The sequence below is a fragment of the Natator depressus genome, chromosome 10 (assembly GCF_965152275.1).
Source record: "Natator depressus isolate rNatDep1 chromosome 10, rNatDep2.hap1, whole genome shotgun sequence".
NCBI classification, from domain to species: Eukaryota; Metazoa; Chordata; order Testudines; family Cheloniidae; genus Natator; species Natator depressus.
In genome coordinates this window covers 76,919,098-76,947,024 of record NC_134243.1, presented here as the reverse complement: position 1 = coordinate 76,947,024, position 27,927 = coordinate 76,919,098, and the positions used below count along the sequence as shown (strand labels likewise).

General features: G+C 47.7%; 2 protein-coding genes across 2 annotated transcripts in view; one reads left to right on the top strand and one right to left on the bottom strand.

Moving 5' to 3' along the window:
• Window positions 1-12: 12 nt before the first annotated feature.
• On the top strand, window positions 13-14,512 carry SLC51B (SLC51 subunit beta). The gene is made up of 7 exons (XM_074966566.1): window positions 13-78; window positions 874-1,008; window positions 6,738-6,835; window positions 7,898-8,272; window positions 8,929-9,066; window positions 11,013-11,103; window positions 13,606-14,512. The coding sequence occupies exons 3-7, from the start codon at window positions 6,796-6,798 to the stop codon at window positions 13,817-13,819; spliced, it is 858 nt and encodes a 285-aa protein (XP_074822667.1). The 5' UTR covers window positions 13-78; window positions 874-1,008; window positions 6,738-6,795; the 3' UTR covers window positions 13,820-14,512.
• RASL12 (RAS like family 12) overlaps window positions 12,927-27,927 on the bottom strand; it is a 30,719-nt gene continuing 15,718 nt past the window's right edge. Inside the window, exons 5-7 of the mRNA XM_074966567.1 lie at window positions 26,489-26,679; window positions 14,034-16,963; window positions 12,927-13,117 (exon numbers count right to left, since the gene is read on the bottom strand). Of these exons, the coding sequence (XP_074822668.1) occupies window positions 16,579-16,963; window positions 26,489-26,679 (576 nt within the window). The 3' untranslated portion in view covers window positions 12,927-13,117; window positions 14,034-16,578. The remainder of the gene's footprint in view (window positions 13,118-14,033; window positions 16,964-26,488; window positions 26,680-27,927) is intronic.

Here is a 27,927-nt window from a genome sequence, read left to right as displayed (position 1 = left end):
CGCCCCAAGCTGCGCCGCTAGGGCATGGACTGCAACCTGTACCTTAAAGTTATGAATAATAGAGTCATTTTACCTCAGGTTAGGATTATTTCTTTTAATTAAGTTACTTTCTGGACTTGTGCCTATTGTCTTTCAGACCTCTTCCTGCCACAGTAGAAAAACTGAACTGTAACAGGATCAATAGGTGGAAAAACATGCATAATGGTCAGGTTAAAAAATATTGGGGGAGGTGAAAGAACCATTTGTTGACCTGTGGACAACTGATTCTTGAAATGCCAGTGTTGTCCAGATGAGCTGCGACCACCTTTGTGTGCTGGTATGGATAATATCTAGCCATATTAATTTTCTGTGTGGCAAAATTGAGCAGTTAATTTAGGCATAATGAACTGGGATATGATTTGCTTTCTTAGTAATGCAGTGTGTAAACACTGAATGGAGTCTTTGTATTAATGCATTTTGATACAGTCTTGTTTTTAATAGGATGCTGGGGGGGGAGGAGGGAGAGGGGAAATGGTCTTTGTGCCCAAGGCTGCAATACATCTTAATCCACCTCTGCTTGTATGGTTTCACATAACGAAGGCTGAGCCACGAAAACCACATCGTGTAATTTTTTTTTTAAAAACAGAGTACTAGGCTTCTGTATCTAGTTTTATTCAGATCTCCTTTTTCATACTGATTATGCCAACAACTTGAGTAAATAAATGGAACATTCTTAAAGTTCATCTTGGGGGAAAGTTCATTCACCCTGTGTTGTAAATGGAACCAACAGCAGAGGGTGGTGTTATTTTCCAGGACTTTGAAAAACATACCTATAGGTTTCTGCTTTCCACATGATTACGAGCAGCAGAATGAATCACGGTGTGTGACTTTCAGACCGTCAGAGCAAAGAAGATCTAACTGCTGATGTGAAGTACTGAGAGGTGCTCAGCCGAGCACGTCAAAGCTGCAGATGGCAAGATTTACATAAGAAATGTAATTTCCCTTCCTCCAAGAACTACTGGCTTTCTGGTGAGTTCATGTTAGGTATTTTTAAAGGAGATTTTCTTTCTTTTTTAAGTTAAAATTATGGGATTTTTTGAGATTTTTGTGTAAAGCCTACATGATATTCTTAAGAAAAGTGAGTGTATCCTTTTATCAATAAGAAAGGGACCCATATTCAAATGTTTAAGCTCCTATGTATAGAAAACCAGAATAACACTGTGATTGAAAAATGTTGTGTAGATTTGCTCCTAGATTTCTAATTATGCAAAAGTTTAAAAAGTGCCTCCCTGTTTTAATATTTTTTCCTTTAATATGTTAAACAATTTTGCTCCCAAGTGCTAAAAACTTTAGGTTGAAGTGATTCCATAGTTTAACTTTCTTGGACACAAAAACATTGGCTTCTGTTTACAAGGTATTGCACTGCGTACACAAATTTAGTACTAGAGTTAGGATGAGAGTATTCAGATCCAATATCTGGGATGACATGCAAAATGTAATGCAATTAATACACAGCCATCACCATAAACTGAGTCCAGCGGAACAGAGACAAGAGAATACAATTTTCTAAGGTGCTTAATCCCAAAATTTGATTATTGTAATTGCATTATAATATATTGTAGGATGATAGGGCAAGGAGACAGAAAGGACATAAATCATTTTTTATCAAATAGTCCATATAGATGGCCTTTCTGAAGGTTGGACTGAGCCTTTGTTGCCGGTATCAACAAGATAAATCACAGATGGGGTTGGAGGACCTTGACTGCAGACTTCAAGGCCTGCTGGCCAGCTGAGCTGATTTGTCAATAGAGTAAAAAAATTGGCATTGCGCTTTTATGAGCATCATTGGGAGTTCTAAGCCCAGACTGAGCACAACACGTCTCCTAGCAAATGGCCTAAAATGTTAACGCCCAATAAAAGTCAACATGCAAAATAAAAAGAAAGGGTATATTTGCGACATTCTGGAACAGATTTTGATTGTGCAATATGGTGTGCCCAACCGGGGGTGGGGTGGGGGGAATATACTCTTGTGGGCCAGATCCTCAGATCCTAATATCTAGAGCCTGATTTCACAAACTTACTCGTAAATTGATCAGATTGGCTGTATAGGTGCTGGAACTAGAGCTGCTGACCGTGCTGCTGCATGCCCTGGCTTGAAGCAGTTTCCATCATATACAGGGTTTGCAATTTGGTTCAATGGCTCTCAGCACCCACACAGTACAAAATGTTCCAGCGCCCTGATTGCCTGCATGCATAAGGATTGCTATCATGAGTAAGATTTTGCAGGACTGGGTGTTGGGGTTGTATAAAATATTCACAATTAATGTGAGTCTCACCATTTGAGTTTCCACATTTCATTGCAATTTAATAAACAGGGTGCAATGGCATGACAAAACCTGCAAAATTCCGTAGCACATGGTTTTGAGTGGAACCCTGAGGTTTTTTGAAATGTGAAAGTCCATGCAGATGAGCATCCGTGTTTTCTCTGACTTTTGCATGTTTCAGTGTGAAAATCCAGGTTCTGAAAACAGTATGAAATTTTGCAGGTGTAATGTCACCCAAAATAACCTGAGGAAAAAATGTTCACCAAACAGGATGAAATATTGACCCCATTGTGCACAGGCCTGAAATTAACAAAAGCTAGGAAAATTGGGAAACTGGCTTTCTCTTTCCTGAGTTCCCCAAATTGTACCAAAGTATTAAAGGTTTCAGAGTAGCAGCCGTGTTAGTCTGTATCCGCAAAAAGAAAAGGAGGACTTGTGGCACCTTAGAGACTAACCAATTTATTTGAGCATAAGCTTCTGTGAGCTACAGCTCACTTCATCGGATGTACCTCTGCACAGTGCGTGGTGTCTCCATCACAGACATCAGGAGGTGAGTCTCTAATAGAACTGCAAACTTAACTCTGAATTGGTTACGGTGCAGCTCCAGCGAGTCTAGCCCAGTGATCTAAGGCTGTATCTACACTATGAGTTAGCAGTATGATTCCCCTGTTTGTATACACACATTTGCATTGGAGCTCATTGAGCTAATGTAAGTGTACAGAGCAGTATAGCCACGGAGGCTTAGCTGTGCCGAGTACAAACCTGCCTGAACCTTGTGGGTACGCACTCAGCCTGGCTAACTGGTACCTTCACTGCCGCTACCCATGCTACCATGGCTACGCTGCTGTTCAGACGCACACTCGCTCAGTGAGAGGTAGCAGGAGGATGTGTCGTGAGTGAGGGCATTGCATCCCTAACTCGTCGTGTAGACGTAGCCTTAGTGACAGCAGCTATGGCTGTGGTTTCAGAGTAGCAGCCATGTTAGTCGGTATCTGCAAAGAGAAAAGGAGAGCTTGTGGCACTTTAATGACTAACAAATTTATTTGAGCATAAGCTTTTGTGAGCTACAGCTCACTTCATCGGATGCATGCAGTAGAAAATACAGTGGGGAGATTTTATATACACAGAGAACATGAAACAATGGGTGTTACCATACACACTGTAAGGAGAGTGATCTGGTAAGGTGAGCTATTACCAGCAGGAGAGGGAAAAAAAAAACAAAAAAACCCACAACCTTTTGTAGGGATAATCAAGGTGGGCCATTTCCAGCAGTTGACAAGAACATGTGAGGAACAGTGGGGGGAGGGGGGGAAATAAACATGGGGAAATAATTTTATTGTGTAATGACACATCCACTCCCAGTCTTTACTCAAGCCTAATTTAATTGTGTTCAGTTTGCAAATTAATTCCAATTCAACAGACTCCAAGGAGAGACTGCTGAAATTGGAATTAATTTGCAAACTGGATACAATTAACTTAGGCTTGAATAAAGACTGGGAGTGGACGTGTTATTACACAAAGTAAAACTATTTCCCCATGTTTATTTCTTCCCGCCATCCCCCACACTGTTCCTCACATGTTCTTGTCAACTGCTGGAAATGGCCCACCTTGATTATCCCTATAAAAGGTTGGTTTTTGGTTTTTTGGTTTTTTTTCCCTCTCCTGCTGGTAATAGCTCACCTTACCAGATCACTCTCCTTATGGTGTGTATGGTAACACCCATTGTTTCATGTTCTCTGTGTATATAAAATCTCCCCACTGTATTTTCCACTGTATGCATCCGAGGAAGTGAGCTGTAGCTCACGAAAGCTTATGCTCAAATAAATTTGTTAGTCTCTAAGGTGCCACAAGTCCTCCTTTTCTCTTTATGGCTGTGGTGTGAGGTCTGGGATGTTGGGTCTGGAGGAAATGGGGAAGAGGTCACCAAGGCTCTAGCAGGGATGTCACCAGTAGCGCCGGTCGGGAATTTTTCGACTAAACGTTTCTTCATCAGCCGATGCTGATTAGTCAAAACTGAAACTCTTATCGGAAAGGCATTCGTTTCAGTGAAAGTTTCCTTAGGTCCAGGACAGAATTTCTGGTCAGACCAAGTGTGCCACCCAATAATCAATAACCTGGCAGTTACCCAGGACTCCAGGAAGAGCAGGGTCTCCCACATCCCATGTGCATGCCCTAACCAGCAGACTGTGCGCTTGTAAGTTGTGAAAAATTTCAGAACGTCTTAGTTTCATGCTGCTGTAGAATGAAACCAAATTCCAGAACCTTGCCTTTGTTTGCAAAATGGAATTCTTGTGGTCCAGCCCGTCCAAGTGACCAGCCCCCGGCTTTTGGTTATCGAAGCAAAAGAGCCAATGATTTTAAGCATGAAATGCTGCACATCATAATACCTGTGAGAGGGCAGTTTACAAGGCTGTGGTTCAGGCTTGAAATGCAAAGCTCTCTGGAACCACATGCTCAGTTCAGGCTTTCATATGCTGGAGGCAGATAAATGGAATTCAGTGAGTTTATTTTGTGTGTGTGAGAGATGAATGAGGCTTTAAATATGGAGCTCCTGTCAGGAACATGTGGACGTAAAAGATCCCCTCACCGTTTCCATAAGAGTAGGGGGTTTGCCCTAATGTCCTTTACCAAAATTTTCCCTTCTCCTACTCATGCGCAAAACACTGCTTGGTTGCTGCTCTCCACGCCAGAGGTGGCTGCCGTTCATTGGTATTTTATGGGGCCAAATCCTCTGAAGCCACATGAATTCCTGAATTCATTGCTGTCCATGGGAGTTTGATCTGAGCAAGGACTTAAAGATTTTGCCCATGTTTATGAAGCATTTTGGGATAAAAAATGCCATATAAATGTCAAATATTATTATTAGAACATGCTATTACACAGAAAACATCTCTTCACGATTTAAAACATTCAGTGTTGGACTTCTTGTTTGGAGGTAACATTCAGATAAGTTGCTTCCTGTGCAAACCGTCGTTTGCTTGTTCTTTCTATGGTGAATGATCTATATGCAGGCGTACAAACTTAATGGAGAGTGTGGCAACGCGTGCGTCCCTACAGGGGTTTTAGGGGTTTCATTCTCTAAAAGGCCGTGCAATTGTAAAACATAACATTGCAGAATCCCATTTGCACATGTACTGCCTATAGCATGACTGTCCGTCACGAGGAAATGAGCCTGCATGCTTAGCTGGCCATAAAATATGAACTTTGAATTGTTAAGACATTGTAATCCATGACCTAAGGCCAGAAAAAAGCAATCGCTAGGTGAATAACCAGTAGGACAGATTTTTCATGTAATAGTCAGCAGGGTCCTTATTAGCATTCATTGAGCAGTGTAATGTGTTGGTGAGCAATTGACCAGGGGCAGCTCTGGGGTCAGAAGAAATAACATGAGCTATTGCACCTTAAAGCAAGAGTGTGGAATGGATGCAAAAATCTCTGTGGTTATAATAGTAATTAATGAAATATGAAGACAGAGTAGCTCAGGGACTAGTGATGGGATGAAGAGTCATTTACCTAGAGGTAGGTCACAGTTCAAATCCAGAGCAGTTTGGGAATGAAAGTTTTTACCATCTAGTAGACTGAATAAATGAAGTCTCATGGGCTCGTTCCAGATCTTAACAGGCAAGTATCCCCACCTCAATCCCTCCAGATGGGACTGAGACACGCTGGTGGTGGGACAAACAGGCAGAGTGAGTGTAGGAGCTGAGGACTTCTTAAGGGGTGGGTGGTGGATGCTCAGCCTGCTGAGAGGAGTGAGAGGTGCCTGCTTCTAGGAGCTACTCAAGGAACAAGAGACACCTTCCCTTCAGCCTGGTACCAGAAGCTGCCTCCTCCCCCTTCTGATAGCTGAGTTCTCCACTCTCAAGGCTTGGTCACTTCTTCTGCTTTCCTCTGACTAGCAGCAGATGCTCTCACAAGACGTATCTCTGGTGCTGAATGGCAGGGGAGCCAGTGAGGGAAGCAGCTGCCACCTGAGGAAGGAAGAGAGGAAAGGAGCCTTGCTGGGAAAGGAGCTGGCTCCTAGCAGCAGGCCAAGGGCCTGCTCAAGGGACGGCAGCTCCCTGGGTGGCTCTTAGAATCAGCTCTGCATGCCATCCTGTCAGCTCGGCCTGGTGTAATGAGAAGAAAGCAGCACAGAAGTCGAAGCTGGACGTCAGAACATATGTCTGAAAGGGCCGATCTAGCAGGCAGTGGAATGGGCTGGATCTCCCGTTGCTCATGTGTTTAAAATGAGACGGAAGAGAGCTCAGATGCCAGACACTGGGAAATGGACATGCTGGCCTAACATCTTTGATTCTTCTGAGCCTGTTACAGCAGCGACATTGTTTTGCACGGATATGGGCAGTGACCTCTACTACTATCAAACTACGACAACCCAGGTTCTCAGGGTGTCAAGAAAGTATCCATAACCTCTTGGCTTTTTTACTTTCCCAGGTTTCCAAGTACCATACTTTGAAGAAGCCCTCTCCATTTCAGAATAGTACCTACAACTATGAAGTCACTCTGGATAATCCTCTTTCTACTGGTGCAAGGTAGAGTCTTTGCTTGGTGAAAGGACAGCGTACGGAGCAGCCCTCCACACCGAGACAGCTCCTTGTCTTGAACTCTTACCCACGTCAGGCTGAGCAGGTGGCACTGACAATCAGGGCTACAAAATGAATCACTCTGGGGCATAGTGCTAGGTGCCCTACTTAGATGCACCATTGCTTCCCTATATCTGCATGCCCAGTTGCCACATCTGGCTTGAAAACGGGGATTGGCACCTGGAGTGGCTCTTTCAATGCCCATCTGGCCATTGGCAAACACAGGTACCGGTTTGAGTGTGTGCGTGCACACACGATACCTGCGTGTGTAAATATAAGTGTGCTATTGCAGTCATGTGTTTACACAAGTGGGGCTCTAGCTCCTTGATCATTTGGCTGTCTACGTTCTGAGCCATGGGCCAGTTCTCCTCTAATCCGTATTGGCATAAAACTGGAGTAACCTCAGTGACAGTTACTTCCAAATTCTGCCCTCAGTTAGGCTGTTGCAATCCCACTGACGTCAGGGTCGTTACCTGAGTGTAACCATGGGCACAATGTGACCCAAAGTCATTCATTATAGGGATGGGCTTTCTCGAACTGCCCATAGCAGAGATGTGCTAGGACTGAAATACCCAAGATTAGCTAGTGGAACAATAAAAGGTCTAGTAGCTGAACTTGATATTCCCCCCAATACCGAGAGAGCCAGATCACAGATGTAGCTGAGCAGTTGGGTTGTAAGCTGGGGATGTTAATGAGGACATGGATATCCTCTTCCCCCAACTGTAGAGCAGCAGCTTATAAAGGACTGCAGTGCGTTTCCTTCTGATCTGAAACACTTAGGCTCCTTGGAACAACAACAGGTTGAAATCCCAGGAGAGCTGACTCAGTCCTTCCAAGAGAGGGAAACTGAGCTCCATGCAATTCACAGCTTGTGTGGCTTTTGCATGAGTCCTGTCTGCTCCCTGTAGACATTAATAGATTGCTTGACTTGATTACTGTCTGTACCATACTTTGTAGATAACCGTCCCATCCGTACAGGATGACTGTGCTAAAGCTCTGGTTTCTTTGCAGGCACACAGGGTTTTCTCATTCAAAACGTTAAAGTCAAGCTGTGTTTACAAGCCAGCACAACAGATGAGAATTTACTTTTAGAGGACTGTAATCCCACTTCAGAGTTCCAACACTGGTCTTGGCAAGACAATTCCTTGATCAATCAAGGCACCAGGAAATGTCTGTCTTCAGATGAAGCCAACAGCGTGCGGTCAAGTCCCTGTGAAAGTGCAGCACATGCAAACTGGGAGTGTGTTAATTTCATGCTGCACTCTGTGGGCAGCATCCGTATGTACCTGACTGCAGAAAAGAATAAAGCCACTCTGGCGAATACAAAAAGCCCAAGTTCCCGATGGCGAGTCAGTAGGGGGCAGAGCGTATGCGATCAGAAGCCAGGTAAGCATCAGACACCAAAAAGAAAAGACACTCATTAAACTCATGCAACGCTTGCTAATAATATGCAATGAATTTGCTGTGTTCTTGCCATCCTGTGTATCACACACAAAGGGGATCCGCAGTGTCAGTCAATCAGCTGAAAAATATCAACACTGTTCACTGGGCAGCGTCTCCCACAGATAACAAAGGGCTTTAACAAGCATGCAGATAGGTATTGATGCTATAGGTCCCATAAGGTAGAAAGTCAACTTCAGATTTCTCAGTCCCTTTAGGTAAAACCTGAGTATAAAAGAACGAGATCTGGTCTCACTGAACTCAAAGGTCAGCGTGCCACTGACTTCCTGATTTGGCCATAAGTAAGAAACCTGACAAATAACAAAGATCTATATGGAGCAACCACAAACATTTCTCTCAGATTCCTGTTCCTGGGATACTCTGAGCCACATTTTCAGCTGTAGACCCTGTTTGCAAGCTTACTTTTGTGCATGCAATGGCCTGTGCCCACAAAACCCCATTTTGCATACTTGAGTTGCACCCGCACAAGCATACGTGAGAAACAAGAGAAATTCAGCCCTGTGAATCAGTAGCGAGGCTCTTCTATCTTGTGCATTTGCAATGGAAACAGATGTCCCATCCATCTTTCTGTTTTTTCACAGCAAAGGCAGAGGGCAGTAGATATTTCGCTATGGCTCTTACCACCGCACAAATGCATGACGAGGTGGAAGGCAATCCCATTTCTGGAATGTCTCAAGAACAACTACAGGAGACGTTGTGGTTTTTCCGGACAGAAGATTGTAAGTACCATAACTTAACATGGTAGACGGCCAGGGGCTGCAGGGGAAACAAATGTCTGGTTGTGAACCTTGTTGGCTAGTGGCAGATAGCAAGGGGAGTTACTCCAGCCGTAGAGGATGGCCAGAAATGGTTTTCCTGTCCCATGAGAGTTTATGAGTTTCCAAGATTTTTTTTACTTGGGTGATTTTTAAAACCGGCTCTTTCCCACGAACAAATTTCAGTGTTGATAAATCAGCCTTTTCCCAAAACATGTTTCATCAGAAAATTCCCGACTAACTCTCTCCAGAGGTAGCTGCCTATGTTACAAACCTAGGTCCTTCCCTGGCTCTGGCAGGGCCTCTAGAATCATGAGGCAAATACCAATGGGATGGGTGACATCTTATTATCGAAATCTCCCTTGCAAATTTCTACATCCCACATGGAAACGGCTCCAGTGTGCTGACTGACCTTTCTGCCCAATGGGTCTTCCAGCCATTGGAGCGAAGGTCTGTGATCAGCAGCTGCTTCAGCAGAACAGGAGGCATGGATGATGCGGGCTGGGCTGAGGACGTACGGTCAATCCCACACCCACTGAGGTCAACGGCAAAGCTCCCCTTGACTTTTGTGGTGCAGGATCAGAGTCCTAGCGCCCAAGGGAAAAAGCCAGGCTATCCTGGGCTGGAGCTGGCTCCAGAGACTGGTACAGAAAACACTGGTATTAAATCCAATAAAGAGTGTGTAGAAGAGCTCAGGCATGCCATGGAGTTTGATCATCAAATATTAGCTTTTAATGGGCCAAATCCCAAAGTCAATGGAGTTTTGCCTGAGTAAGGACTTCAGGTCTGGACTGCTTGTGATTACTTGCTGATAACACACCAGGACAAATAACTTCCACTCGCTGCTTCAGCCCTAGATTCCCTCCTTCTCTTTGGGTAAAAGCCCACTCACCCATTTCGAGGTTTAATTCTGCCAGGTTCTTTTCACTCCTGACAAGCAGCTGCCTTGGGGTGCTCCTGAGTTGGGGTACACAGCCTACGTGATGTGTCCTCAGGAGCAGGCCACGTAAGGGCACGTTAGAGGTCCTGCAAGGTCACAGGGGCTACCCTGCCTTTCACAGCACTTGTGAAATCAACAGGGGCAGAGGGCGCTTATGCATTTTGCAGGAGACATTCAGGCCCAGTTAAGTGCCTAAAAACCTCCAAGGATCTGGCCCTTAGAGCTTCAGCAGATCAGGCTCTCATGCAGCAAGCTTATGAAAGAGCTAGTTTTCTTCAGGCATATAATGTACGCACGGTGGGCCAGATCCTGAGCTGATCATCCTCCGAAGCACCAGGGATGGCCATGGCTGGAGATGAGGAGGCCAGGGCCCTGAGGTGGCAGCGAGCAGTCACTTTCTCAGGTCCTTGGCTGGCTGGTTCTTGCTCACATGCTCTGGGTCTAACTGATTGTCATAGGTGGAGTTGGGAAGGAATGTTCCCTCAGGTCAGCGACCTTGGGAGGGGGGTTTTCACCCTCCTCTGCAGCATGTGGGTATGGGTCGCTTTCCCGGATTACCTGGGTATAGCTCATTAACCATTTCCCTGCCACTGCAGGGGCCTGGGACAGTGGTACACCCTCCTGTTCTTTCCCAAAGACACCCAACAGTCTAGCCTCTTGTGGGCTGTAATCTGTTGGTCTCATTTCGGTGGTTGGGTCAGTGTGCGGGTGCAGGGTGGGGCTGGTGGCCTGGGATCTACAGGAGGTCAGACTGGGTGATCTGATGGGCCTTTCTGGCCTCAAACTCTATGACTCTTTGAAGGGAGCTCAGCACAGGCCCCTTTGCACTCCCCTAATCCTGCAGCTGATCTGCACCAAACTCATCGACCCCGCACAACTTGGAGCACCCCCGACAGAACTTGGCTGTAACGTGGTTGTCAGAATGGCTCTGCACACGCTGACTTCACTTGTCAATGCTTCTCCCCGCCAGCATCCACGTGGAATTATTCCATTCTAGCCCTGTCCTTTGTGGTTCTGTTTCTGGGCCTCCTTCTTCTGGGAATAAACATCATGGCAAACAGGTAAGACACACAGAACTTTAGGGGTACCGGGAGGCTGTAAAACCCACTGCTGGGGCACAGGGGAGAACAAGGCCACGGAGATACTGGGGCAGCACCTGCAGGAGGGACAGCTGCTAAACCCTGTACAGAATGCTCCATGGATGTGCTCCTGAGCGGGACAAGGCTGTAATCCCCTCAGTGCTTGTCCTTAGAGGCAGCCAGGGTAGGGATAACTGGGTTCCCCCTCCTTAGGTGCACAGGCTCTCTGCATGTGTAACGCCAACAGATCCCAGTCGTCAGCAGGCGGGATCGAACCTGGAGCTTAAAGCATGAGCCTCTCCCACACGAGCTAAAAGCCAGCTGGCTGTTAGCTAAGGCTGTAGAGCAAAATCATTTAACTCTCTCTTTAAGTGGTCTCGGTGCCACTAGATGGGACAGAACAACACACCCAGGAGTTACACATGCTCCTCCCGACACGCCCACGCATCACCAGCCAGGACACGGCCTGTGGGATTTTGGTTGAGGAACATGCTGTTTTAAATGGGATCTTTATTACGATTGGTTTTAAGAAGAGGTGATTCAAAAAATCATTCCAGTGGGTGTCCACACAAAGACAGGATCATTTTCAAACCTACTCCAGTTCTTACTTACCCACTAGGCTGCTAATCTGAATTCACTGCAGGGCTCTAGTGACTGAAAGCTGTTGCCATCTGATGGCTGCCGAGTGGCCGGCAGAGAAATTCTTATGATTGTGTGCCAGGCACCAAACAAAATCACTTGCACATCTGAAATATTAGATCAATAAGAGTTAACAGTTTGCATTTCCATCATGCTTTGGACCTGTTTCCTGATGTACCGTGCAAAGGCAGGCAGTTGTTATCCCTGTTTTACAGATGAAGTAAATGATGCCTGGAGAGGTTTAGCATCTTAATACCCCATTCCCACAGTGGAAGAAATCCCAGATCTGTGCTCATTCCTTTAGAACAGGAAGGAATGCCTAGTGGTTAGTTCAGTTTCTTGTTCTGCTCTACCACCAACTTCTTGTATGACCTTGGGTAAGTCACTTAGCCTTTCTGTTCCTCAGTTTCCCCATACATAAACTGGAGATAATAGCATGTCTCTAACTCACAGAGCTACTAGGATAAAAGATCCATTTAAATAAGATTGTGAGGAGCTCAAATACTCTGAAAATTTGGGCTGAATGGGTACCTAAGATAGATAAAGATGCCCCTTTGCCTCGTCTATTCAAAATAATCTTTCACACCGTTTGGTTTCTAGAGCAACAGTAGGATTTAATCATTGTCAGATACAGCATCAGAGAATGTGTCAACCCTCATAATCCAGGTTCTGCTGGGATAACAAGTATTACACCACTCTGCTGTGCTAAAACACATTGGTCGAGTACCACAGAGCTGAGAATGAGTCTTCTCCTCAAGCAACAATCTTTGCACCACACTCAAGCTATATAATAATAAGAGTTTTCTCTTCATCTAAAAGAAGAAAGAAGCAGCAGCAAAGTGTTAGGCATTTGATTTAGACCAGGGGTCTCAAACTCGAATTACCAGGAGGGCCACATGAGGACTCGTACGTTGGCCCAAGGGCCGCTGCCCCCCCCCCCACTCTACCCCTGCCCCTGCCCGCGTGGTGCAGCAGGGGGCTCAGGGCAGGGGGTTGGGGTGCAGGAGGGAGTGCGGGGTGCAGCAGTGGGCTCAGGGCAGGGAGTTGGGGTGCAGGAGGGAGTGCGGGGTGTGGCAGGGGGCTCAGGGCAGGGAGTTGGGATGCGGGGTGCAGGAGGGGTTCAGGTTCTGGCCCGGCGCCGCTTACCTTGAGCAGCTCCGGGGTGGCCGGGGTGCGCACTGGGGCCAGGATAGGCACCCTGGCTCTGGCCCCAGCCCCATGCCGCTCCGCTCCACTTCACACGGTGTCACCAGCAGCCGCTGGAGCCAGCAAGCTGGGAGCTGTGGCCCTGGGGAGAGGCGGTGGCAAACAGCTGGGGGCTGCAGGGACGGGCCGCCGAGAGTAAGGGGGGGCATGCCTGGAGGGGGGCACATGACTCAAGCTGTTGGGGGGGGACAAAGCTTTAAATTGTGCCCCCCCCAGCAGGCACCAGTTGTCTCTGGCAGAAGTCCCTAGCCCCACTACCCCTGCCCCAGGGCAGAAGCCCTGAGCTCTCCCCCACCCCCCAGTCTGGTGGATGGAGAAGGAACGGGCGGGGCGGCTCTGCGAGCTGCACTTTAACTGTAAAAGAGCTGCAGGCGGCTCACGAGCCGTGGTTTGGCCACCCCCGGTGTAGACAACTTGGTGTATTATGTTTTCTCGTTGGATTCGCTGTAGTAATATAAACGGCAGCTGTGTGTACTAAAACACTTCACTCCATTTACACGCCCGGATGCCTCTGGGGTTTTCCAGCCACCATCGGCGAATGTACGCACCGTGCCGAGCCGTGCGTATGCCAGTTCCACACCTGCCGCACGGAAGCCTGCGGTTTCACTTCTTGCTTCTTTTTGTATCCCTCCCCATTAGAAATAGGAAGATTATCCTCATGTGTGAACAAGCTGCCAAACCAGCTGAGCCGGAAGCCAAGCCACCCTTTGTGGATTTGAAGGAAGATAATAACTTGAATCCTTTCACGCAAGATTTGCTGCCCAAAGGACAAAGACCAGGGGAGGTTTTGGTTCAGTGGAAGGATGGCACTCTTACAGCCCTGTATGCAGAGAAGTCTGAGGAGGACATGTAACCGCGAGCGCAATCCAAGTCTAGACCCCAGACAAATATTTCACCAAGTGTCATGTAGCTAAATTCATGCTGACTGGAGCTTTGAAAGTTAAGCACAGTTTATCAAGGGGAATAATAAGAAATGGCAGAGGAGATTTCTTAGCATGAGCTGCTCTTGACTCAGATAGTCTGGTCTGGTCCCACCGGCTTTGATGCCAATACGGCCTGATCCTTACCTGCTGCTGTCATTTGGTTCCAAGGCTACTCCTACATGCCAGCTTTGCCCACCCTCTCTCAGCTGTCACTCGCTTCCACTGCAAAACAATTATATGAGCCAAACCAGACAAGGAAAGGGGGAGGATTTTACTGCAGTCAGCCAGGGAATGCATGCTTTTAAAAAAAACTCTGCGAAGGTTCATCGAGAAAATGCTGAAGCTAAGCAGATGGGCTGACGCCTCGTCAAAAGTTGCCTTTATTAAAATATTTTCCAAAGTAGTTGATTGAAATTGTGTAATTATAGATACATGACTTTACTCTGCAGAGAAGTGCAATTCCATACAGAAGCAGAGCAGTTACTGTCCCCAAACCATGGACAAGGAAAATAAAGTACATAACCTTTCTTAAAGAAAAGGGCCTGTTCACTGTGAATTTTGCTCTTGGTTGAGTGTTACTGAGCATTCTCCACAGAGAGCATGGACTGGAGACACCCACAAATAATTTAAGACAAATGGAAAATATATCAATCTTATACACAAACGATTTTGTTTAAATCCACCCAGTAAAGGAGTATTCCATTGGCTAAGTCTTTGAAAAGGAACATTGCAATGTAAAAAAAAACCTTACTCGATATATTTTTGTTACAAATTATTTCAGTGCGCAGGCTTTTGTTTTTAGATACCTGGAATTGTTTATTCTGCTGCAATTATATTTGCATTCTATATTTGCAATATATTTATATTTTTCCATTTCATTTAAAAACCTCTCCTTGCTTATTGCTTAAACAGCAAAATGCAAACACTGCTGATTTGATTTGATATGCATGCCATCAGCTTTGTTTGAATTATTTAAATCACTGTGTCACTGGATGGGTAATAAGTACTCCTTTCCTTTTTCTGTATAGACTAGACTCCACCCTGTGTACATTTCTGGATTCTAGTTGCGGTTGTCCTTTCATGAGAAAGGCATACCAGCTGCAGTGTGCTAACATTCCACTAGGGGGGGCTCTGTGGTCATTAAATGACATTTATTGGCCTTGGAGCGCACTCTCAACATTTTGCTAGCTTTTGCTGAACACAATACTGACAATAAGGACTTTCATCTGCACACGCGCTGTAGCAAGTTACCTGAAATGGGATTTGTAGATCTCTAAACAATGGACCTGTTCCTGCTCCCATGGAAGTGAAGGGGAGTGTTTCCACTGATTTCAGTGGGAGTCACACAGGATACAAACTCTGGATTTGCAGACCAATCCAGTTAGGGCTGTAAATACATATCAGTAATTTTAGGGGACAGAACCTTAGGAGAACACTGACATTTTAACAAACGCTGGAAAGCTAGGAAATTTTCAGTTACAGAAACCCTTTAAAAAACCCTAAAAAACCCCCAAGCCCTAATGTTGGAAAGTATGGAAATTCAATCAAGATACCCCAAACAACCTTATCTCCAACATGTATCTCTGACCACCTTCTATCCATATTCATCAGACATTATGCCTTCACACTGCAGATCTTCAGCACTGACAACATGAGCCAAATACTACAGCTTGTCCGGAGTACAACCATTCCATGTTGTGGTAACTTTCAAGGTTGCAAAGAGAGAGCAAGGCCCCTGGGATGTGGGAGACCTGGGCTCATGTCCCTGGTCTGCCAGAGTCAAAGTGATCTCGGATGAAAACTCTGCTGTGAATCAGCCAGAAGCAGGAACTTTAACCCAGGCCTCCCTCATCCCAGGACAGTGCACTGACAACTAACCTGCTCTCCCACATGCCAGCTGAATGCCTTAGCCACTCAGCTGCTTTCTCTCTCTCTCTCTCTAAAAACTTCCGGGCGAAAGTTTTGTGAAAACCAATACGTCTCCATAAACCATCCTGGCTCTGATGAAGTCGTATATTCCAACCAAATATTCCCACTACAGGGTACCAAACTGGGCAATACATTTGTGCCCTCTACATGATCACTGCATTTAGATACTCTGGACCCACTTATTACATTGGCCGCACCTCTTGTCTAATCAGCTAGTGTGTATTTAAGGGAGCTGATTTTTCAAGAAGTGGTGATACACATGTACAAGCAGAGGATCTGGCCTCTTGGGAGAACAATGTAAAGTTTATTTACCCTACACACAGGGTGAGGGCATTTGGCCTCTCATCCTGCTGACGTGCCGAATATAACATAGGCTTCATCTCTCCCTCTCTCTGTCCTGCTTCTGCTATAACAAATAGCTCTACCAACACCCAGTGCAAACGCTAGGACTAATGTGCAAATATCATGTCAATACTGAGCTATAGGGACTGGACAAATAGTCAGTGATTTAGAAGGACGTTATGACAAAGTTTCAGACTCTTCTGCACTCAATCCCAGGCCTGTTCGCTGCATTCCTACCAAAGTGCTTGGCTGTAGATCTAAGGCCAAATGCATTGTCAGTAAATCACGGAAGATGGTCTGTAAGCCACTGCTGCCATGGAGATTGTCAAATATGCCACTGCAGAAGTTGGAGAAGGTTCCTCGGGATGCCATGAAATCCAGTGGCTGCTTCTTTCCCATCCCTTGGAGGGGCCAAGGCTTAAAATATTTTAAAGCCCTTCAGTAAGGTCAACGTGGGAGCTTTCCTCTTGCTTTGAGCCCGTGATGATTTCACCGTGACCAGCTTGGCTTGTGCCACGGAGGGAATCTCTTTGTAGTTGACCGTGGAGAGAGTGTTGAGCGTGCAGCTGGCCAGGCCATGCTTGGAGGCCACGGCAGTCGGGGCAGCAAGGTGTAGGAAGGGCCTCTCCTCTGTGATGAACAGCGGTCGGACTGGCAGGTTCCTCTCCATCTCCCTCCTCACTTCTCGCGCAGCTTCATGGAACACATGCTGTACAGCCTCAAACTCCAGGCAGGCAGAGACCTCGTAAAATGAGCACCCGTGCTTGGCAGCTAGAGACACCCCTTCAGCTTTGGTGACCTGTCTGTCAAAGGAGAACAGGAAGGGATGTGAGCGGAGCAGAGACCACAAACCATGACAGCTGATACGCACGGGCTCAGGGCCTGAGATCATCGCTCCCTCTAATGGCCAGCCCTAGCCACTGCAACAGCCTGATACAAAGTGGCAGCTTATAGAGAGGGCTTGAGCACGAGATAAAGGAATTTATGCTGTAGTACCTGATCCATTTCAGTCAATGAAAAGACTCCCATTGACTTCATTAGGTCTTGGTTTGCTTCACACTAACTACCCTAGTGCCTGGATATGCACAGCCACAATTTATTACACTGGTACCCTTCTAAAATGAGGGTTCAGGCCCCGATTCAGCCAAAACTCAACATTAAACATGTGAGTAGTCCTTTTAAAGTCAGTGCATTTAAGCCAATCGGACTATTCCTATGCTTAGTTAGGCATGTACTGACTCAGGGCCTTGGATGCCACAAAGCTAGGAAGTCTGGCAAGAGACCACCCTGGCTTAACCAGGAAACCTTCAATGATCTGAAACTCAAAAAAGAGTCCTACAAAAAGTGGAAACTCGTTCAAATTACAAAGGATAAATATAAACAAACAACAGAAGTCTGTAGGGATAAAATTAGAAAGGCCAAGACACAAAACGAGATTAAACTAGCTAGAGACATAAAGGGTAACAAGAAAACAGTCTACAAATGCATTAGACACAAGAGGAAAACGAAGGACAGGGTTGACTTGTTATTTAATGAGGGGGGAAAAACAATAACAGGAAATGGCAGAAGTGCTAAATGACACTTTTGTTTCAGTTTTCACCAAAAAGGTTAGTAGCGACCGGATGTCTAACTTAGTGAACACCAGTGAAAATGAGGTAGGATCAGAGGGTAAAATAGGAAAAGAACAAGTTAAAAATTACTTAGACAAGTTAGATGTCTTCAAGCCACCAGGGCCTGATGAAATACATCCTAGAGTACCCAAGGAACTGACGGAGGAGATATCTGAGCCATTAGCGATTATCTTTGAAAAGTCATGGAAGACGGAATTCTAGAAGACTGGAAAAGGGCAAATATAGTGCCCATCTATAAAAAGGGAAATAGGTTAACTTCAGTGCCTGGAAAGATAATGGAGTAAATAATTAAGCAATCAATTTGCAAGCACCTTGAAGATAATAAGATGATAAGTAACAGCATGGATTTGTCAAGAACAAATCATGTCAAACCAACCTAATAGCTTTCTTTGCAGAGTAACAAGCCTTCTGGATATGGAGGAAGTGGTAGATGTGGTATATCTTGTCCTTAGTAAGGCTTTTGATACAGTCCCACATGACCTCCTCATAAACAAATGAGGGAAATACAATCTAGATGGAGCTACAACAAGGTGGGTGCATAACTGGTTGAAAAACCGTTCCCAGAGTAGTAGTTATCAGTGGTTCACAGTCAAGCTGGAAGGGCATAATGAGTGGGGTCTCACAGGGACCAGTTCTGGGTCTGGTTCTGTTCAATATCTTCATCAATGATTTAGATAATGGTATAGAGTGTACACTTATAAAGTTTGTGGACGATACCAAGCTGGGAGGGGTTGCAAGTGCTTAGGAGGATAGGATTAAAATTCAAAATGATCTGGACAAACTGGAGAAACGGTCTGAAGTAAATAGGATGAAATTCAATGAGGGCAAATGCAAAGTACTCCACTTAGGAAGGAACAATCAGTTGTACACATACAAAATGGGTTACAAAATGACTGCCTAAGAAGGAGCTCTGTGGAAAGGGATCTGGGGGTCATAGTGGATCACAAGTTAAATATGAATCAACAGTGTAACACACTTACAAAAAAAGCGAACATCATTCTGGGACGTATTAGCAGGAGTGTTGTAAGCAAGACACGAGAAGTAATTCTTCCACTCTACTCCGTGCTGATTAGGCCTCAGCTGGAGTATTTTGTCCAGTTCTGGGCCCCACATTTCAGGAAAGATGTGGACAAATTGGAGAAAGTCCAGAGAACAGCAACAAAAATGATTAAAGGTCTAGAAAATATGACCTATGAGGGAAGACTGAAAAAAATTGTGTTTGTTTAGACTGGAGAAGAGAAGACTAAGGGGGGGACATGATAACAGTTTTTTGTACATAAAAGGTTGTTACAAGGAGTAGGGAGAAAAATTGTTCTCCATAACCTTTGAGGATAGGACAAGAAGCCATGGGCTTAACTTGCAGCAAGAACGGTTTAGGTTGGACATTAGGAAAAACTTCCTGACTGTCAGGGTGGATAAGCACTTGAATAAATTGCCTAGGGAAGTTGTGGAATCTCCATCATTGGAGATTTTTCTGAGCAGGTTAGACAAACACCTGTCAGGGATTATCTACATAATGCTTAGTCCTGCCATGAGTGCAGGGGACTGGACTAGATGACCTCTCAAGGTCCCTTCCAGTCCTATGATTCTATGATTAAAGTGTCATGAAAGTACTCATTAGGAACAATCGATCAATCTGTCATTGCCTTCCAACCCAAACTCAATATCCAAACTCACTTTTCAGAAAATCAATAGACTCTCTGTATGTAACTGGGAAGGGAAAAACCAGAGGGGAAACCCTAGTGATTACCTGAACTCTTCTTAAAAAAGCCCACAACAGGTGTCCAACTGCCTGGCCCCTGGGGAATGGAGGGCTAAGGCCATCTCAGCTTCCCCTCCTACTTACACAAATGCTATGGGCAAGGACCATTACTGGCTAGGGTACCTTAGGGGAGCCACACCCAGGGGCTTGGGGCTGGCTGTATCCTGAGCCTGAGGAGATTGCTGTCTGCCCCAGCAACCTCAACTGCTGGGAAGATCGTAGCTAGCGATGGGCCTGCCCCAAGCCTTGAATACCAAAGCCCTGGATGTCCTGACCAGGAGCCAGACTTTGACCTGCTCTCTCGAACCCCTGGAGATTTAGGGACAGGCAGGCCTGGACTGCCCAGGTCAGGCTCATCCATACTCATAGCTGGAAGTCAAAAGGAGCTCCCTGAAACCCACCGAGCCACTGTTGTTACATCAGACGTTGCACCTGGCACATAACAGCAGGGAACAGTCAAGCTGCTGAGCTGATGGCATTGACCTGGGAGGGAAGCTGTAGCCTTGAGGGGAACCAGGTAGGACTCTACAGGGAGCAGGGTGAATCAGGCACCCTGGAGCGAATGAAGCCACTGCAAGAGAGTGACTAGAACCTTTGCTATGTCCCCTGCAATTCCAGGAACTTGGGCACGGCCCAGCTGCACGGGGAACATGTCAACATGCCCTCTTCAATCTTCCCTCACTGGGGACCTTTTCCAGAGAATGCCGCCCAGACAAGGCGACCTTTGGATGGAGCTGGTATCACGCTGGGGTACAAATCTCTGCTGGCCAGACAACAAGCTGCTACTGCAGCTGGGGTCAGTTAGTGCCTGGGGTGGGGACAGAGGACTGTTACACTGCTGTTCCTGGCAAGATGGTGCTATATCTATTGGAACCATCCTAAACCTCCATCCAGTGGCTTCTTCTCACTCCCTGCCCCAGGGCTGTGGCACTTCTGTTGTGATCAACCATACCAGTTCCCCTGAGAGCTGAGACTGTGCACATCCAAAATTCAGGGTCACATTCTGCTACCATTCCTTGCATTGAGTAGGACTTGACCCTGTGGGCAGCCCCAGTGAAATCAGTGGGGCTATTTGTAGTGAGAGAATACTCAGCCAGAGTATGGATAGCAAAATATGACCCTCAACGAACAGGCCACATCAAAGGCCAGGCTCACAGACATGCCTGTTTGCACATACAGGAGCCACAAACATGCATGAAAATTTGGTAACTGTATGAGCAATTATCTCATCGGTTGCATTTGTGTGTGCCGTTACTCAGTTTGCACATGCAGCTTGAACTAGTTATGCACATAAATGAGCTGCTCACAGTGCTTAATTTGTAATTAAATTGGTGCCGGGTCTCAAGCAATATTTTTACTTTCATAACTGACACAGCAAACCCAGAGGTGTCAGGGCTATGAACTGCTGAGCCCAGAGGTGCTAGGGCTCAGCCCTGGCAAGCCGTGGCACAAATTAAGCACTGGGTGCACACTTGTAGGCATGTTTTGCACACTCATTAGTGTGCTTATATTGCCTGAAGATCTGCCCCTAAGCATACATGACCATAGCCCATGGACTACAGAGAAACACCCAGCCAAGGTGAATCACAACACAGATGGAAACTCCATTTTAGAATGTCACCCTCTCTCTTGTTTGATTGCTGGATCTGCCCTCATTTACTGTTGCCCTTGGCTTTGGCTCCTCCAGCCCCTGACAGGTTAATACACCACTGCCCCAGAGCTCGTTGCTGTGGATGTTGCTGCAGTAATCCTTCTGCCGGGAAAACAGGTGAGTGGCTTTCTCTAAGGGACAATGGGTAGATGAGCCTCTAGGTCAGAGGTGGGCAAACTACAGCCCACGGGCCGCATCCAGCCCGCAGGACCGTCCTGCCCGGAGTTTGAGCTCCCGGCCGGGGAGGCTAGCTCCCAGCCCCTCCCCCACTGTCCCCTCTCAGGCTTTCCAATAAGCCAGTCCTGCCGCTCTGAGCGGCCTGGTAAGGGAGCGGAGAGTGGGGGGTGGGGTGGTTGGATAAGGGGCAGAAGGTCCCGGGGGGCAGTCAGGGGACAGAGAGCAGTTGGATGGGGCAGAGCTTCTGGGGGGAGCGGTCAGGGGACAGGGAGCAGGGGACGGTTGGATGGGGCAGAGGTTCTGAGGTGGGGCGGTCAGGGGACGGGGAACAGGTTGGGTTGGATAGGTGTGGGAGTCCCAGCAGGCCTGGCAGGGGGCGGGGGTGTGGATAGGGGTTGGGGCAGTCAGGGGACAGGGAGCAGGGGGGGTTGGATGGGCATGGGATCCCAGAGGGGTGGTTAGGGGCGGGGAGTCCCAGGAGGGGGCGGTCAGGAGACAAGGAGCAGGGGGGGTTGCATGGTTCAGGAGTTCTAAGGGGGGCAGTCAGGGGGCGGGAAGTGGGAGGGGGCGGGGGGCCAGGCTGTTTCGGGAGGCACAGCCTTCCCTACCCAGCCCTCCATATAGTTTTGCAACCCCGATGAGGCCCTTGGGCCAAAAAGTTTGCCCAACCCTGCTCTAGGTGAATTAGCTGAACGACTATGCCATCTTCCCTGCCCGTGGATGGGGCAGCCTGCAGAAACTTCCCATGCCGGCAAGTTCCAGATTCTTTGTGAGACAAGGACAGTATGCACGGACCCACCCGCTGAGACCTTGCAGTGGAGTTTGTGGGATGCTGGTGTAACTCGTGATCTCTGTGTCCCCACTCCCCATACTGCAGCTAGGGCACGTACAGAGGTGTAGGTGTCTGCAGCTACCTCCAAACTCACAGATCTGGACCATTAACTCAAGCAGCCGCAGCTTGTGCTTTCAGATCCAGAGAGACTGGGCGCAGTCCTTGCAGGGGTGTCGTCACATCGGTGACAGCGGGGGTGAGAGCGAAGGGAACCTGTTGAAAGTCAGGGAGCAGATGGAGGAAACGGGGGAAGAGAAGCATCCGAGGGGATGGGGAGACAGCTGGCAGGCTCCGGTTATGGATCAGAAAGGCGAGATATTGAGAGAACGTTGAATCTGCTGGGTAGAATCCCCAAAGGCAGGACACAGGAACACTGGATGCTAGCTTTTAAAAACCACAGAGCCTGGACTTTTGGGGCAGTAGAGGGGAAGAGACGGGCGTGCTCTCGGAGTGGGTAGGGCCCAATTAACTGCAGGACCAAAACAAGCTGACCTGGGGAGAGAGAGAGGGCTCGATGGTTGGGAAGGCAAACCAGGCGCCGTGAGAGAAGGACCCTGAAGACCCCGCGAGGGCCCTGACTCCAGCCCGAAGAATGCTCTGGAGTGTTGAGGAAACCGGGGGAGGGAAATGCATGTAGGGTTTATTTTTGTATAGCTCTACGTTTTTCTCATGCAATTAAAAAGCAACGGTGGTTTAGAATTCCGTGCAAAGTGTGTGTGTGTGTGTGTGCGCGCGCGTGTGTGTTCCACCCACCATGTGCCCCTGAAGAGTTAACCTGTGGACCCAGAACACCATACAGCTGGGCTTCTGGGGCAGGCTGTGCCTAAACTGTGGAGAAGCCCGAGGGGTCAGCATTTGTTCCAGTGTCTAGGTAGTCGGACTGCAGGGGACTAAGCTCTCAGGTATTTGATAGAGGATCTGCACCCCAGCGGTGTGCCTAGGGATCCCAAGACAGGGACAGTGCCTGGACTCTGTTCAGACTCTGGGGGCTCAGAGAGGTGGGCGCACTCTGGTGGGTACCAAAGATGGGGTGTTAAACTATATCTGTGACAGGGGCTTATCTGGACTTCAAAGGCTGGTAGGGAGCTTCGCAAGCTACAGCTGTGATCATATGCAAAGAGAGAGAGGTTTCCAGTAATAGCTTGGATTTACTTGCAGGTTATTGTTCTCAGCTTTACGGGGGGTGGGGGGGCAGTGGCTGGCACTGGTGTTCCAGGGACACCCTGAGGTTCCTTCCAGCTTTAATCAATTCAACAGGGAAAATGTGAAACCCCTCCCTCTGCGTGCAGTGGGTCCCTGTGGTCGGAATAGACACTGGCGCCACCAGGCTCTAGAATGAGCAAGAAGTGGGGAGGTATTCTCTAAAGTATCGGCCTAGAGTAGCATGCAAGGCCAGGCAACCACATCAAAGGCATTTAGCCCCCTGCCGAGAGAACCACAGGATAAAGAACTCTGCGAAAAGGAGTCAGACAATGTAACAGGAGGAGCTGGAGCAGGTTCAAATGCACGGTTACAATGCAGCCTAAAAAAACCAGCTAAAAATAGCAGGAACCTCAAAATAAGCAAATCACCTTCCAGCCAGAGCCCGGACACTGTGCAGGGAAGAGTGTGGAGGGATGGGGGGGGGGGGGGGGGAATGTTCAGAACAGGAGGCAAGGTCACACAGAGCAAGGGGTGTCCTGACCCACATCTACAGCCAGCAATTAGGGACTATGGGAAAATGAACAAAAGATTCAGCATTGGATTGTGCATCTTAGCACTACAGAACAACCGAGTCACCAGAACTGAATCTGTGGGCGCATCCCTACAGCGGGCAGCCGATCACAGGCTGCCATCCGGCCAAGAAAGGGCAGAGGGCAGAGGGGGAGGGATAACAGGGCAATGACAGCCAAGAGTCAGATAACAAATGCCCTGTCTTAAATAACAGAGGGAGTGTGACTGAGTGTGTGAGTGTGTGTCTGAGTGCGCAGAAATGCAAAACAGTTAGCTAAACTCGAGTATCAGAATAAGCCCTCAGATGCAATAACGAAGGCATTTAATATAAGTTAATGGCTCTGCTTCATTTTTAAAACAGATCTGCCATTTAAGAAGGTCTCTACTGTACAACAATGGACCCTTCGGCCATTTTAGGGAGTAGCTAGCAGGATGCACATTCTGAAGCTCATAGGAGTTAAGCCCCAACAGCTGATCAGCTGCGCTCCCCCCACCCCACACACACATCTGTGAGATCGTCAGTGGATGACAGTGATGTGTGTTCCCTTCAATTCACCTTAACAGAATGTAAGCAGTGTCAGGATGAGCTCCACCCTGACATCTGGTGGTGAGGTGTGGCAAGTCATGGAAAAGAACTTCAGGGGCCGATCTCATTTGTATAGGCACACCCACCCCACCTAGAATGAGGCCATAGCTGCCCAAATGGTCACTTTGGCTGCTGTGGGATCCCCAGTGTCTCTGTTATTGGGGCAGGAAGAATAAATTGTTATTACCCTGATTATGGGAACTGTGCTTGGAACTGTACTTGGCCTTTTGTTATGATGGAGGGACTCACCATCAACTAAGTAGCACTCGCTAGGCAAGGGTCGTGGGTTCCAAAACTCTGTGAATTGAGAGAGGCTGGGGATAAGTATTAATACTTGATGGCATGGGCCTGGGTGAGGGCCTTACATGCTAATTGTATGTAAGGCCTGGGTGAGGGCCTTACATGCTAATTGCACTTCCTCCTCTCTCCACTGTGGAATATCAGAGCTAATTTTGATTCTATTAGGAGTCTAGTTACAGGCTGCTGAGCTCACTCTGGGCTAATGGTGCACCAGCACTGAGGCTCCTCTACTACAAGCTGAATTCACCAAAGAGCTGAACTGACTAAGAGCTGAAATCACCGAGCACTGTGTTAAGTGGTGGGGGAGTCTGAAGATATATTGTGGAGCAGTTTGTGGGACGGCTGGAGTGCCTTGTGGACAGGTTGGTGGAGCAGTTCATAGGACGGCGGGAGCTGCTTGTGGGACGTGGAGCGGAGCAGTTCGTGGACTGGCTGGTGGAGCAGCGGAGCGGAGCCAAGCGAAGCAGTTCATGGGGCGGCTGGCGGAGCGAAGGCCTATGGAGCTGGGGGGGGGGGGTCAGCTTCAGATCATGTAAGGTGCCCCTTACCTCTTCCCCCCCCCATCTCCACCCAGGTTGGGAGGTAAAGCTCTGCAGATAAACTTTCGAACTCTGGGGCTGCCCTGACCAGGGACAGAGACTTTTGAGTCATTGGACTTTTGGGACTTTGGGTGATTTGGGGTTGCTGGACTCAAGAACCAAAGAGAAAGGACACGCCCCAATTTGCTTGGGGTGGGTTTTTTTTGCTCATGGGTTGTGTTATGAATCCTGTTGGTGGTGTTTCCCCAACATAATGCCGCATTGTTTCTCTCTGTTATTAAAAGGCTTTTTGCTACACTCAGACTATGTGCTTGCGAGAGGGGAAGTATTGCCTCTTGGAGGCGCCCAGCGGGGGTGGTATATATTTGTCCCAGGTCACTGGGTGGGGGCTCGAGCCGGTTTGCATTGTGTTATTGGAATGAATCCCCTAGATATTGAACCCGGCCCTTGTTGCTGCCAACTCTGACAGGCAGAAGGGTTACAAGAATAAACATACATCTATCTGCCTGGCTGCCAATCCTACATCAACTATGCAGCTAAATGTCCCCCTTTCTCAGCAGAGAAAATCATCAGAAATGACAATCTCACATTCATGCTTTCAGAGCCTCCCCCAAACATTAACATCAGAGCCACGCCTCCAGCCCTTCGGTGAAACCCATTGACTTCAAGAAGACAATTAATGAGTGAGGACAGTAGCATCTGGTCCTGGGGATTCAGCCAAACATATGCTCCTCGCTGCACTTTTCAACCCAAAAGCAAGTTCAGTTCTGAAGGAGAAACACTCCATGGCTCAGTGTAAAATAATATCATATTCTCAGTCCAGAGCTCAGTGAACAGGTGTTCACGTCACAGAATCACCACGATCATCAGGACTAACTTGTCCCCTTTTCTCAGCAGAGACATGCAGGCCTGGCTGGAGCCCAAAGTCCCTTATCCCCTCCAGATCAAGTTGAGCTACCTTGTCAGGGAAGCTTGCATTGCAGCTGCCCTTCTCTGCATAAAGTGAGGACTCCGGGGCTAGCAATGGGGCAACTTGAAATAAATTAAAGGTTAAAGTCAGCACAGAGTGCATCTCCACAGGACCGTCCGGGCTAAGCAACGTCACCCCTCTGCATGGCACAGATCGAAGATTGTTACCTGTATTGCTCCAAATCCAGCTTATTTCCCAGCAGGAGGATGGGATAATCGTGCTGAATGCCTTTCGCATGGAGGGAAATGATATCCAGGTACTGACGGCAACCTTCAAAGCTCCTTTTGTTGTCAATGCTGTAGACGACCATGAATGCATTGGCCCAGTTGAGATAGCGTTCGCAATTCACCGGTACATCCTAGAGGAGTAACACAGGACAGCATTAGCATAGGCCCCCAGTGCCACTGTCAGAGCCCGTCTGGGAGCATTTGCTCATCTCGCGCTTTGTACATTGTTTCAAAACTAAGCTTATTTCAAAAGGCCGTTTGAGAGCAGACTTGGCTTGGCATGAAAAAGTTCCTTGTGCAACGAATCAATGATATGAAACAGCTCACGCTGCCCCGAATCAGAGCAATCAAAAGCACGCAGTGGTGGAGTCAGGTTTTCTCTCGGGCAGGCTTCCAGAAAGACTAGCCTTTCAGGCAGCCTTTTGCATTGATCCGTTTAATCGGTGGGTTTTCTTTGTAACAAAGAAATTCTGTTTGTGGCAGGGAGAGCCGGTGGGAAGGCCTTCTGGGATGGACTCCAGGAGGCCTGATCCAAAGCCCAGTGGAAGGCAGTGGAAATCTTTCCATTGACTCCAGTGGGCACTGGTCTAGGCTTTGAGCATGGGGGAGGCCCATGAGAGACAGGACTATCTGTGAGCGGAGGCGTAAGGTTAAATCTACGTAGTGTCCGAGGGCACAGCAGCACCAGGACCCCCCTCTAAGTTACTGCGCTATGTGTTTATCCTGAGACTTAAGCCTATGTGACCCGATTCCCCAAATATGGATGAAATACACACAGTACAAATCAACAGAGGGGAGGCTGTGCAAAGGTGGCTTAAAGCTCACTTCTCTGAGGCCCTGATCCTGCTGCAGCTGACAATGAAGCAGGTGGATCAGGCTGGGAAAGGGTCACTCTCGCCGGGCCCCCTTTCGCTGGCGACGCCAGCAGCTGGAAGGAGTCTGGGATCAGAGCCCCTGCCCAACTTGCGCGTCACCAGGACACAGACACGCCAGATGGTCTCGGTTAAACATAGAATCTGGAGTTACTCCATGAGCTACAAACAATAAAATATATATCCACAAGTGAGTCACTGTCTGTCGCGCTGCGGAGACATCGCTGACGTATTGTACAAGTGAAATCGGCTAGCCTGGACTTGTAACGAACGACAGAACAGCCTGCCCTGGGGGCCGTGGGAGATTGGAGAGCGTTCATTTCAGTGGCGGGACTCTGTGGAGCGGCAGTCAGCACCTGGGCCAAAGCTCTGTCAGCTCTTGATGGGACAAGCAGCCCCAGTGGTGTTAGGGCCCTTTCGGGCTGGAGGTTTTTCCAAGGAGCCTCCGAAAGTTGAGCGCCCAGCTCCCACTGCACTTCGGTGAGCTCCAGGTACCACCAGCTATCT